General features: G+C 49.5%; 1 protein-coding gene across 1 annotated transcript; it reads left to right on the forward strand.

Annotated features, from left to right (window-relative positions):
* The first annotated feature begins 2653 nt into the window (after positions 1-2653).
* Positions 2654-13962, forward strand: slc25a11 (solute carrier family 25 member 11). The gene is made up of 9 exons (XM_084544361.1): positions 2654-2864; positions 4922-5074; positions 5176-5293; positions 5391-5479; positions 5557-5647; positions 9511-9601; positions 12911-13010; positions 13089-13140; positions 13401-13962. The coding sequence occupies exons 1-9, from the start codon at positions 2800-2802 to the stop codon at positions 13554-13556; spliced, it is 915 nt and encodes a 304-aa protein (XP_084400487.1). The 5' UTR covers positions 2654-2799; the 3' UTR covers positions 13557-13962.
* The last annotated feature ends 197 nt before the right edge of the window (positions 13963-14159 follow it).

The raw sequence follows: 14159 nt of genomic DNA on the forward strand, positions 1-14159 counted from the left end.
TACGGACTTTTAGCTTTAGCTCATGTCTTACTTCTCTTCTTAACGTTATTATTTCTTTCTACAACATGTTTAAAGCTGCTGTGCACAAGTCTGTAAAACCAGAGGACGCCATGACAGCTCCCCAGAGCGCCTGGAGCGCCCCCTGGTGGCTGGAGGCAGTACAGGTCAGCCGAAGCCCCGGCGGCTCGTATGTTCAGGTTATTAGACGCTATAAAAACAGGAAGTGACGTCACGCTGGTTGACAGCTGAAGCCACCCAGTAGGAGCGCGTGAGTAGGACAAAATAAATGAATGGCCAGACGTTAACCAATCACCAGTGAGTCTATGTTTATAGAACCAAACAGCAACACAGATTGACTGAGCATCAAACTAAATGTGAATTTAGTTCAGTTTGATCCGATGGTTAATGAACTTGTTTTACTAAGAACTAGATCCTCCATGCCTTGGAGCCGCTGGTGCCTTCAGGTGCTATCGGAAATACAACAACAACGGCTCCATGGCAGAGAAAAACCCTGAGGAATCATCTGAGTTATGTTAACACGTCTCATCATGTCTGTGCTGTTGAATGATGATCATTTACATAACAATTAGATTTATTCCGTCTCATTTTACAAACTGACAGTTAATCCCAACATGAACCGGCCTCACGGAGTTTAAAGTACTTCGTGTTTGAACAGAAAACCCAGATTAAGGACTCTAATTTTTTTTTGTTGTTTTTTTTTCTCCCAATCTTTATTTAAATTCATCATCAGTGACAAATAAACAATACTGAACATGGGGTACATATATTCGACTCAATTAGAGGACCCAAAGGCTTTGTGGAGAAAATAACTAAATAAATGTATACATATATATACATACACACATACACACATACGTACATATATATATATATATATGTATACATACAAGTGGATAACTAAAAATAAATAAAAATCACAGTGAGGATCTCAAGGCTCTGTGGAGAGCTACAGTCCGGATGGCCTTCCTGTTAGTTAGTCCTGTTAATGTATCAAAATATATCCTCATTTCATTTTTAAATTGGTGTATATTGGGTTTTCTTTCAGTCCATTTGCATTTATGTACATAAAAACATTCCAAATAATATAAAAAGGTTTATCAGAAAGACATGACTTTGGTCCATAACTTCTTTCTCAAAGTAAAAGAAAACATCCCTCTTTTGCAGGTTGATCTTAATCCCACATAGTGATTCAAACATATTTTCAACATCAATCCAGAAGAACTTTACACGGATACAATCATAAAATAAATGTACAATCGTTTCTGTCTCAATTTGACAGAATACACAGGAATCAGAGAGATCAGGTCTGTATTTTTTGAGAAAATGGTTGGTTGGGTAAATTAGGTGTATCATTTTATAATGAACACCATTCACTTTATTGTTGATCAAATATTTTTTATAGTAAATCCAAACCAATTTCCAGTTAATTCCATCAAAAAGACCATTCCAATAACTTTTGGCACGAGAATTAATAGAGCATTGCAGCATATGTCTAAACAATTTATTATTGCATTTTTTATCTTTAATATTGATGCCATTCAGCAGGATATCAGTCTTCAACATTGGTTGTTCATTGAACACATTGCTGCCTTGTAATAGTCTTAAGAAGCATGTTGGTATCGCATCAAACACTATACAATATTCTCGTGCCGGTATTGGAATACCGAAGGTCTTTAAAAATTCTACATATGAAAGTAATTGACCGTTCTTGTTGAGCAATTGTGATAAGAACAGAATCTTGTTTCTTACCCAATTATCAAAAAAGATTGATTTATTTTTATATCTGATGTTTTTATTATTCCAAATTAAGTGTTTGTGGGGAGAGAAATTATGTTTGTATATAAGACGCCAACATAAAAGCTCCTGCCTGTGAAAATTAGATAGCCGAATCAGGAGTTTATTTATGTCAAACTCACATTTGAGAAGAAATTCTATACCACCTATTTTTTCAAAAATAAGATTGGGAAATAAGTACCATAATTTCTCTTTCTTTTGGATGTAATGTTTAATCCAGTTCACTTTAAAAGCTATGTTAGATGAATGAAAGTCCAGCATATTTAATCCTCCTTGACAGTCTGAATTACATAACACACTCCTGTTTAGGTAGTGAGACTTGTTTCTCCATAGAAAGTTGAATAAGATAGAATCTATTTTCTTTTCATTTGAGTTGGGTACATCTAATACTTTCGCTGGATAAACAAGACGTGATAAACCTTCAGTTTTGGACAAAAGTCCCCGACCTTTGAGTGATAAATCCCTCATGAGCCACATGTTAAATTTATTTTTAATTTTTGGAATAAGGGTTTGGAAGTTTGACTCTATTCTGTTTGTTTGATTTTTACAAATATTTATTTCTAAATATGTTACCTCCTCTTTAACAGGAATACCTTCACTTTCTGCTGAATGAATATTGCCATCTTTAAGGGGAAAAAGGGTGCACTTTTTAATATTTAGAGTTAGATTCAGGACTCTAATCGTGTCACTCGATGCCTCACATGTGACGTTCACAGCTTTAGGGGTGTACGACTTTAGCAGGGCTCTTTGAACGCAGCACAACGATCGTCGCTGTTCGTCAGTGTTCGGGGTGCCTCGTCCTTGGCTCCTGATTGGTCCGCTGGGCTCCGTATCACAGGTCGTGCCCGCTCCAGAGAGTCACCTTGCCCCGGCTGTTGCTGCTGCTGTACCGGTGAGAGAGCAGGTGGACCGTCCGGCCCAGAGGCACACAGGCAGCGGGAATCTGAACCGGGACTCTGCGGCTACTCACCGACCGGCACCAACATGGCGGAGGCGAAGCCCAAGACCTCTCCGAAGGCCATTAAATTCCTGTTCGGCGGTTTGGCCGGGTATGTGCTGCTGCTGCTGCTGCTGCTGCTGCTGCTAGCTGCCATGCTAACATGCTAACATGCTAATGTCAGGGGTCAGGCAGCTAACAGGCGAGCTAACAGCCCGCTCCGTCAAATAATAAACCACCACCTGGGTCAGAATAAAACCCGCGGGTTGTGGTAGCGACCCCGCGAGGCTGCGCTGGTTGGCTGCTAGCTGCTAGCTGCTGGCTGCTAGCTGTTAGCTGCTAGCTGCTAGTGCGAGCCGTCAGCGCAGGCGCAGCGGTGCAGTGTAGGAATGGGTACCCCAGCTGACTGGTGTCCCGCTGGACTCCGACCTTCAGACAAACCGTCCCGTATTTGACACCGAACATGAAACCAGTGTAAACTTGAATAGATGTTGATGAGTATTATCCTCAGAGAGAGAGAGAGAGAGGAGGACCGGGCCGCTGTTCTCACAGGGAACCCTCAGAAACATAACACCGGTGTTATGAAGAATGTCGACCCCCCTCTCAGCATCTGTGCTGCTAGCTAGGCAGCGGCGCACCGGGATAAGTTTATAACCGTTTAACGGGAAACATCAACGTTTATGGAAACATGACTTGATTTATTCAGCTGCTCCTCGGCTAGCCAGTATTACTAGCCAGTATTACTAGCCAGTATTGCTAGCCAGTATTACTAGCCAGTATTGCCAGTCAGTATTGCTAGCCAGTATTACTAGCCAGTATTGATAGCCGGTATTGGTAGCCAGCATTGCTAGCCAGTATTACTAGCCAGTATTGATAGCCGGTATTGGTAGCCAGCATTGCTAGCCAGTATTACTAGCCAGTATTGCTAGCCAGTATTACTAGCCAGTATTACTAGCCAGTATTGCTAGCCAGTATTACTAGCCAGTATTACTAGCCAGTATTGCTAGCCAGTATTACTAGCCAGTATTGCTAGTCAGCATTGCTAGCCAGTATTGCTAGTCAGCATTGCTAGCCAGTATTGCTAGCCAGTATTACTAGCCAGTATTACTAGCCAGTATTGCTAGCCAGTATTGCTAGCCAGTATTGCCAGTCAGTATTGCTAGCCAGTATTACTAGCCAGTATTGATAGCCGGTATTGCTAGCCAGTATTGCTAGCCAGTATTGTTAGTCAGTATTGCTAGTCAGTATTACTAGCCAGTATTGGTAGTCGGCATTGGTAGTCGGCATTGATAGCCGGCATTGCTAGCCAGCATTGCTAGTCATTATTGCTAGCCGGCATTGCTAGCCGGCATTGCTAGCCGGCATTGCTAGCCAGCATTGCTAGTCATTATTGCTGGCTAGCAATGCTAGCCGGCATTGCTAGCTGGCATTGCTAGCCGGCATTGCTAGTCAGCATTGCTAGCCAGTATTGCTAGCCAGTATTGCTAGTCAGCATTGCTAGCCAGTATTGCTAGCCAGTATTACTAGCCAGCAGTGCTAGCGGGCTAACGAGGCTATCAGGTGTGTGCTAAAGGTGGTCACCAGAAACAAGCAGCTGAACCTGTCTTACGTGTTCTAACACAAGCTAACCTTTAACATACAGCCTCTCCACCTGCCCCTCCACCTCCACCCATCTGTCAACAGCCCAGGGGCCCCAGACCCTCAGCGGGTCCTGGGCTGGTCCACCTGGTTCTTCTGGTCTTGTAGGAGGACAGTGAACAGTGTGAGACCAGAATGTGTTCTAATTAGAGACGGGTGTGTGATGTTAAATAAATGTTTATCAGGTGTCCTGTCCATGGAGGCTGATAATAAACGGTGAAAGGTCAGACGCCGACAGGAGACACTGGAACCAGTCCTCCGTTAGTACCTTCAAAACGTTCTCATGACAACCCTCCAACAACAAGAGAATTCATAGAAAGATTTGCCCCGCCCACTTCTCCCACTGCCCTGCAGCCTTTAGCGCCTTTGAGCTTCTGGTCTTTATTACAACAACAAGAGAACTCATGCTCTGATTAACTGTCTGATCCACATCCACCTCCGGATCATTCCACCGGAGCTCTCTCTCTGTTGAGTCTAAAGTCCCAGATTGTCTTTGAGGCCCTTCGGTCTCTAACCTGTGTGTCTGTTCAGGATGGGGGCGACGGTCTTCGTGCAGCCGTTGGACCTGGTGAAGAACAGGATGCAGCTGAGCGGTCAGGGCACCAAGGCTCGGGAGTATAAGACCAGCTTCCACGCTCTGTTCTCCATCCTGAGGAACGAAGGGATCGGAGGCATCTACACCGGGTACGACCTCCACCTTTACGCCTCGCCTAAGTCTCCGTCCAGCGGACCCACCTGACCCACCTGACCCACCTGACCCTCCTGCGTCTCTGTTTGTCCCTCAGTCTGTCAGCAGGTCTGCTGCGCCAGGCCACCTACACCACCACTCGTCTGGGAATCTACACCATCCTGTTTGAGAAGATGACCGGAGAGGATGGCCGGCCGCCCAACTTCCTGCTCAAGGTCAGAGGACACTCACCGTTGTTCCTTGGGCACTCGTGTGTCTGACTGTCAGTGAACGCATCGCTGTGCTGCTGTGTAACTGAGGCTCCCCCCGCAGGCTGCCATCGGTATGACGGCCGGAGCCACTGGAGCGTTTGTTGGGACGCCGGCAGAGGTGGCGCTGATCAGGATGACGGCCGACGGACGGTGAGACAAGGGACTGTCCCCTGTCTGTCTCACTGATTGAGTGTCTCCTGTCTGTCTCACTGCGTCTCTGTCTTCAGTCTGCCTGCAGACCAGAGGAGAGGCTACACCAACGTCTTCAACGCCCTGGCTCGGATCACCAGAGAGGAGGGAGTCACCACGCTGTGGAGGGTGAGACGCCCTGACGACAGCTGACTGTCCCTGACGACAGCTGACTGTCCCTGACGACAGCTGACTGTCTGTCCCTGACGACAGCTGACTGTCTCTGACGACAGCTGACTGACTGTCCCTGACGACGACTGTCTGTCCCTGACGACAGCTGACTGTCTGTCCCTGACGACAGCTGACTGTCCCTGACGACAGCTGACTGTCTGTCCCTGACGACAGCTGACTGTCTCTGACGACAGCTGACTGTCCCTGACGACAGCTCACTGACTGACGGTCCCTGACGACAGCTGACTGACTGTCCCTGACGACAGCTGACTGACTGTCCCTGACGACAGCTGACTGTCTGTCCCTGACGACAGCTGACTGTCCCTGACGACAGCTGACTGTCTGTCCCTGACGACAGCTGACTGTCCCTGACGACAGCTGACTGTCTCTGACGACAGCTGACTGTCCCTGACGACAGCTAACTGACTGTCCCTGACGACAGCTGACTGACTGTCCCTGACGACAGCTGACTGATTGTCCCTGACGACAGCTGACTGTCCCTGACGACAGCTGACTGTCTGTCCCTGACGACAGCTGACTGTCCCTGACGACAGCTGACTGTCTGTCCCTGACGACAGCTGACTGTCCCTGACGACAGCTGACTGTCTGTCCCTGACGACAGCTGACTGTCCCTGACGACAGCTGACTGTCCCTGACGACAGCTGACTGACTGTCCCTGACGACAGCTGACTGTCTGTCCCTGACGACAGCTGACTGTCCCTGACGACAGCTGACTGTCCCTGACTGTCCCTGACGACAGCTGACTGTCCCTGACGACAGCTGACTGACTGTCCCTGACGACAGCTGACTGACTGTCCCTGACGACAGCTGACTGACTGTCCCTGACGACAGCTGACTGTCTCTGACGACAGCTGACTGTCCCTGACGACAACTCACTGACTGACGGTCCCTGACGACAGCTGACTGACTGTCCCTGACGACAGCTGACTGACTGTCCCTGACGACAGCTGACTGTCCCTGACGACAGCTGACTGTCTGTCCCTGACGACAGCTGACTGTCCCTGACGACAGCTGACTGTCTCTGACGACAGCTGACTGTCCCTGACGACAGCTAACTGACTGTCCCTGACGACAGCTGACTGTCCCTGACGACAGCTGACTGACTGTCCCTGACGACAGCTGACTGTCCCTGACGACAGCTGACTGTCTGTCCCTGACGACAGCTGACTGTCCCTGACGACAGCTGACTGTCTGTCCCTGACGACAGCTGACTGTCCCTGACGACAGCTGACTGTCCCTGACGACAGCTGACTGACTGTCCCTGACGACAGCTGACTGTCCCTGACGACAGCTGACTGTCCCTGACGACAGCTAACTGACTGTCCCTGACGACAGCTGACTGTCCCTGACGACAGCTGACTGTCTGTCCCTGACGACAGCTGACTGTCTCTGACGACAGCTGACTGTCCCTGACGACAGCTGACTGACTGTCCCTGACGACAGCTGACTGTCCCTGACGACAGCTGACTGTCTGTCCCTGACGACAGCTGACTGTCCCTGACGACAGCTGACTGTCTGTCCCTGACGACAGCTGACTGTCCCTGACGACAGCTGACTGTCTCTGACGACAGCTGACTGTCCCTGACGACAGCTAACTGACTGTCCCTGACGACAGCTGACTGTCTCTGACGACAGCTGACTGTCCCTGACGACAGCTGACTGACTGTCCCTGACGACAGCTGACTGACTGTCCCTGACGACAGCTGACTGTCTGTCCCTGACGACAGCTGACTGTCTGTCCCTGACAACAACTGACTGTCCCTGACAACAGCTGACTGTCCCTGACGACAGCTGACTGACTGTCCCTGACGACAGCTGACTGTCTGTCTGTCCCTGACGACAGCTGACTGTCTGTCTGTCCCTGACGACAGCTGACTGTCTGTCGGTCCCTGACGACAGCTGACTGTCTGTCGGTCCCTGACAACAGCTGACTGTCTGTCGGTCTCTGACAACAGCTGACTGACTGTCGGTCTCTGACAACAGCTGACTGTCTGTCTCTGACAACAGCTGACTGTCCCTGACAACAGCTGACTGACTGTCCCTGACGACAGCTGACTGACTGTCGGTCTCTGACGACAGCTGACTGACTGTCTCTGACAACAGCTGACTGTCCCTGACAACAGCTGACTGACTGTCCCTGACGACAGCTGACTGTCTCTGACAACAGCTGACTGACTGTCTCTGACAACAACTGACTGTCCCTGACAACAGCTGACTGTCTGTCCCTGACGACAGCTGACTGTCCCTGACGACAGCTGACTGTCTGTCCCTGACAACAACTGACTGTCCCTGACGACAGCTGACTGTCTGTCCCTGACAACAGCTGACTGACTGTCCCTGACAACAGCTGACTGTACCTGACGACAGCTGACTGACTGTCCCTGACGACAGCTGACTGACGGTCCCTGACGACAGCTGACTGACTGTCCCTGACGACAGCTGACTGTCCCTGACGACAGCTGACTGTCCCTGACGACAGCTGACTGTCCCTGACGACAGCTGACTGACTGTCGGTCTCTGACAACAGCTCTCTGACAACAGCTGACTGCCTCTGACAACAGCTGACTGACTGTCCCTGACGACAGCTGACTGTCTGTCTCTGACGACAGCTGACTGACTGACTGACGCTCTCTGACGACAGCTGACTGACTGACTGACGGTCTCTGGCAACAGCTGACTGACTGTCGGTCTCTGGCAACAGCTGACTGACTGTCGGTCTCTGGCAACAGCTGACTGACTGTCTGTCTCTGACAACAGCTGACTGACTGACGGTCTCTGACAACAGCTGACTGACTGTCGGTCTCTGACAACAGCTCTCTGACAACAGCTGACTGACTGACGGTCTCTGACAACAGCTGACTGACTGTCGGTCTCTGACAACAGCTCTCTGACAACAGCTGACTGACTGTCGGTCTCTGACGACAGCTGACTGACTGTCTCTGACGACAGCTGACTGACTGTCTCTGACAACAGCTGACTGTCCCTGACGACAGCTGACTGACTGTCTGTCTCTGACGACAGCTGACTGACTGACTGACGCTCTCTGACAACAGCTGACTGACTGACTGACGCTCTCTGACAACAGCTGACTGACTGACTGTCGGTCTCTGGCAACAGCTGACTGACTGTCCGTCTCTGACAACAGCTGACTGACTGTCGGTCTCTGACAACAGCTGACTGACTGACGCTCTCTTACAACAGCTGACTGTCTGTCTCTGACGACAGCTGACTGACTGACGGTCTCTGACGACAGCTGACTGACTGACGGTCTCTGGCGACAGCTGACTGACTGTCGGTCTCTGGCGACAGCTGACTGACTGTCGGTCTCTGGCGACAGCTGACTGTCTGACGGTCTCTGGCGACAGCTGACTGACTGTCGGTCTCTGGCGACAGCTGACTGACTGACGGTCTCTGGCGACAGCTGACTGACTGACTGTCGGTCTCTGGCGACAGCTGACTGACTGTCTGTCTCTGACGACAGCTGACTGACTGACTGTCTGTCTCTGGCGACAGCTGACTGACTGTCGGTCTCTGACGACAGCTGACTGACTGTCGGTCTCTGGCGACAGCTGACTGTCTGACGGTCTCTGGCGACAGCTGACTGTCTGACGGTCTCTGGCGACAGCTGACTGACTGTCGGTCTCTGGCGACAGCTGACTGACTGTCGGTCTCTGGCGACAGCTGACTGACTGACGGTCTCTGGCGACAGCTGACTGACTGACTGACGGTCTCTGGCGACAGCTGACTGACTGACTGTCGGTCTCTGGCGACAGCTGACTGACGGTGTCTGTTTCTTTCAGGGGTGTGTTCCCACCATGGCTCGGGCGGTGGTGGTGAATGCAGCTCAGCTGGCCTCCTACTCTCAGTCTAAACAGGCTCTGCTGGACTCAGGTAAACATCCACCCATAGTCTGTAATGTCTGTAGCATCTCTAGCACCTGTAGCATCTGTAGCCCCTGTAGCATCTGTAGCATCTATAAAGCCTGTAGCATCTGTAGCATCTGTAGCATCTATAAAGCCTGTAGCATCTGTAGCATCTGTAGCATCTGTAGCATCTATAAAGCCTGTAGCATCTGTAGCATCTGTAGCATCTATAAAGCCTGTAGCATCTGTAGCATCTATAAAGCCTGTAGCATCTGTAGCATCTGTAGCATCTGTAGCATCTATAAAGCCTGTAGCATCTGTAGCATCTATAAAGCCTGTAGCATCTGTAGCATCTGTAGCATCTATAAAGCCTGTAGCATCTGTAGCATCTGTAGCATCTGTAGCATCTATAAAGCCTGTAGCACCTGTAGCATCTATAAAGCCTGTAGCATCTGTAGCATCTATAAAGCCTGTAGCATCTGTAGCATCTGTAGCATCTATAAAGCCTGTAGCATCTGTAGCATCTGTAGCATCTGTAGCATCTATAAAGCCTGTAGCATCTGTAGCATCTATAAAGCCTGTAGCATCTGTAGCATCTGTAGCATCTATAAAGCCTGTAGCATCTGTAGCATCTGTAGCATCTATAAAGCCTGTAGCACCTGTAGCATCTATAAAGCCTGTAGCATCTGTAGCATCTATAAAGCCTGTAGCATCTGTAGCATCTGTAGCATCTATAAAGCCTGTAGCATCTGTAGCATCTGTAGCATCTGTAGCATCTATAAAGCCTGTAGCATCTGTAGCATCTATAAAGCCTGTAGCATCTGTAGCATCTGTAGCATCTATAAAGCCTGTAGCACCTGTAGCATCTATAAAGCCTGTAGCATCTGTAGCCTCTGTAGCTCCTGTAGCATCTGTAGCATCTGTAGCATCTATAAAGCCTGTAGCATCTGTAGCATCTATAAAGCCTGTAGCATCTGTAGCACCTGTAGCACCTGTAGCATCTGTAGCACCTGTAGCCTCTGTAGCCTCTGTAGCTCCTGTAGCTCCTGTAGCCTCTGTAGCCTCTGTAGCACCTGTAGCACCTGTAGCCTCTGTAGCCTCTGTAGCTCCTGTAGCTCCTGTAGCATCTGTAGCCTCTGTAGCCTCTGTAGCCTCTGTAGCATCTGTATAGCCTGTGGCCTCTGTATAGCACCTGTAGCATCTATAAAGCCTGTAGCTCCTGTAGCTCCTGTAGCATCTGTAGCCTCTGTAGCCTCTGTAGCACCTGTAGCCTCTGTAGCTCCTGTAGCTCCTGTAGCCCCTGTAGCTCTTGTAGCATCTGTAGCCTCTGTAGCCTCTGTAGCACCTGTAGCACCTGTAGCTCCTGTAGCACCTGTAGCTCCTGTAGCTCCTGTAGCATCTGTAGCCTCTGTAGCCTCTGTAGCATCTGTAGCATCTGTAGCCTCTGTAGCATCTGTAGCCTCTGTAGCCTCTGTAGCATCTGTATAGCCTGTGGCCTCTGTATAGCACCTGTAGCATCTATAAAGCCTGTAGCCCCTGTAGCTCCTGTAGCTCCTGTAGCCCCTGTAGCATCTGTAGCCTCTGTATAGCACCTGTAGCCTCTGTAGCTCCTGTAGCTCCTGTAGCATCTGTAGCTCCTGTAGCTCCTGTAGCCTCTGTAGCACCTGTAGCCTCTGTAGCTCCTGTAGCATCTGTAGCTCCTGTAGCATCTGTAGCTCCTGTAGCTCCTGTAGCCTCTGTAGCTCCTGTAGCACCTGTAGCGCCTGTAGCATCTGTGTAGCCTGTAGCATCTGTAGCATCTCAAGCATCTGTATAGCCTGTAGCACCTGTAGCACCTGTATAGCCTGTAGCATCTGCATAGCCTGTAGCACCTATAGCATCTGTAGCACCTGTAGCATCTGTATAGCCCGTAGCATCTGTGTAGCACCTGTAGCATCTGTATAGCCTGTAGCACCTATAGCATCTGTAGCATCTGTATAGCCTGTAGCATCTGTATAGCCTGTAGCATCTGTAGCACCTGTAGCATCTGTATCATTTGTAGCATCTGTATAGCCTGTAGCATCTGTATAGCATCTGTAGCATCCGTAGCATCTGTATAGCCTGTAGCATCTGTAGCTCCTGTAGCTCCTGTAGCCCCTGTAGCATCTGTAGCCTCTGTATAGCACCTGTAGCCTCTGTAGCTCCTGTAGCTCCTGTAGCATCTGTAGCTCCTGTAGCTCCTGTAGCCTCTGTAGCACCTGTAGCCTCTGTAGCTCCTGTAGCATCTGTAGCTCCTGTAGCATCTGTAGCTCCTGTAGCTCCTGTAGCCTCTGTAGCTCCTGTAGCACCTGTAGCGCCTGTAGCTCCTGTAGCCCCTGTAGCTCTTGTAGCATCTGTAGCCTCTGTAGCCTCTGTAGCACCTGTAGCACCTGTAGCTCCTGTAGCTCCTGTAGCTCCTGTAGCATCTGTAGCCTCTGTAGCCTCTGTAGCATCTGTATAGCCTGTGGCCTCTGTATAGCACCTGTAGCATCTATTAAGCCTGTAGCCCCTGTAGCTCCTGTAGCTCCTGTAGCCCCTGTAGCATCTGTAGCCTCTGTATAGCACCTGTAGCCTCTGTAGCTCCTGTAGCTCCTGTAGCATCTGTAGCTCCTGTAGCTCCTGTAGCCTCTGTAGCACCTGTAGCCTCTGTAGCTCCTGTAGCATCTGTAGCTCCTGTAGCATCTGTAGCTCCTGTAGCTCCTGTAGCCTCTGTAGCTCCTGTAGCACCTGTAGCGCCTGTAGCATCTGTGTAGCCTGTAGCATCTGTAGCATCTCAAGCATCTGTATAGCCTGTAGCACCTGTAGCACCTGTATAGCCTGTAGCATCTGCATAGCCTGTAGCACCTATAGCATCTGTAGCACCTGTAGCATCTGTATAGCCCGTAGCATCTGTGTAGCACCTGTAGCATCTGTATAGCCTGTAGCACCTATAGCATCTGTAGCATCTGTATAGCCTGTAGCATCTGTATAGCCTGTAGCATCTGTAGCACCTGTAGCATCTGTATCATTTGTAGCATCTGTATAGCCTGTAGCATCTGTATAGCATCTGTAGCATCCGTAGCATCTGTATAGCCTGTAGCATCTGTGTAGCACCTGTAGCATCTGTATAGCCTGTAGCATCTGTGTAGCACCTGTAGCATCTGTATAGCCTGTAGCCTCTGTAGCATCTGTATAGCCTGTAACATCTGTATAGCATCTGTAGCATCTGTAACACCTGTAGCCTCTGTAGCATCTGTAACACCTGTAGCATCTGTATAGCCTGTAGCATCTGTATAGCATCTGTATTATCTGTATAACCTATAACCTCCTGTGCTTGCAGGGTACTTCGGGGATGACATTCTGTGTCACTTCTGTGCCAGTATGATCAGTGGTCTGGTTACCACGGCAGCCTCCATGCCCGTGGACATCGTGAAGACCAGGTGAGTCCCATGAAGGTCGCCGGCTTCACACAGGAAGCTGCTCTACGTGCTGACATGAACTTCCTGTTTGCTCCTCAGGATCCAGAACATGAGGATGATCGACGGGAAGCCTGAGTATAAGAACGGTTTGGTGAGTCTGGCTCCGCCCATTGATTGCTCCGGCGTTTGACCCTCGCTTTAGAGCAGATACAGCCATTATTCTCATCTCATTCTCACTGCTGCTTCTTTTATTTCCAGCTTGTCTACCTTTTCAGATCAAGTGATGTTTTTCAGTTTGAGAAAGTCAAAGCATCAGTTCATATCTTTTTATTTATTGACCGACACTGAGAATGAAGGGACTAAAACCAGCTCCTTGTCCCTCTAACTGCTGTTTCTCTGTCCGTCCACCAGGAGGTGCTGATGCGAGTGGTGAGCAACGAGGGCTTCTTCTCTCTCTGGAAAGGCTTCACGCCGTACTACGCTCGGCTCGGCCCCCACACCGTCCTCACCTTCATCTTCCTGGAGCAGATGAACCGCCTCTACAAGACCTACGTCCTCGACGGCTAGCGCCACGCCAATGCTGCGCTAGCACCACGCTAGCGCTGTGCTAACACAGGGACTGCTGCTTAAAGGAGCCGTCGGCCTCTTTGGCTGTGACCGACAGCTCCTTTAAACCTTTAAAGGAAACACATTTCACAGGAAGCTCAGTGTTAACACCGGGTCGTACCAAGTCACTCTGACCCCCCGCCGCCCCAGCGTGGTACGCTTCAACTCGCCCTTTTAAATTCTTTTTGTAAAGAAAAGAATGTAAAGTAAACATAGTCATCCATAACTAATTAAACAAGTCTTATTTTTAGTATTGTGAAGGCACACGGCATCATGGGATGGATGGGTAACCATGGTTACTGCCAGGTAAATGCTGCTGGAGGAGGGACCGGTTGATGAATAAACTGATTTGAGCTGTGTTGTTGTATCTGTTCTCTGTGTCTTTCATTCATTGAGCAGGGCCAAGCAGAAGCTCTGAAAAGGTTGTAATCATGAAAATGATTTGGTAACCCTCAGTAAAATAAACCAGAAGTCTCCATGACAGGAGGTTTACTGTGTGTTGGTCTGTAGACGAGGAAATAAAGAGATAAATGATTGTTATTAACATTAATAAAGAGATAAATG

This window comes from Chelon labrosus, assembly GCF_963514085.1.
Source record: "Chelon labrosus genome assembly, chromosome: 1".
In the NCBI taxonomy this organism is placed as follows: Eukaryota; Metazoa; Chordata; class Actinopteri; order Mugiliformes; family Mugilidae; genus Chelon; species Chelon labrosus.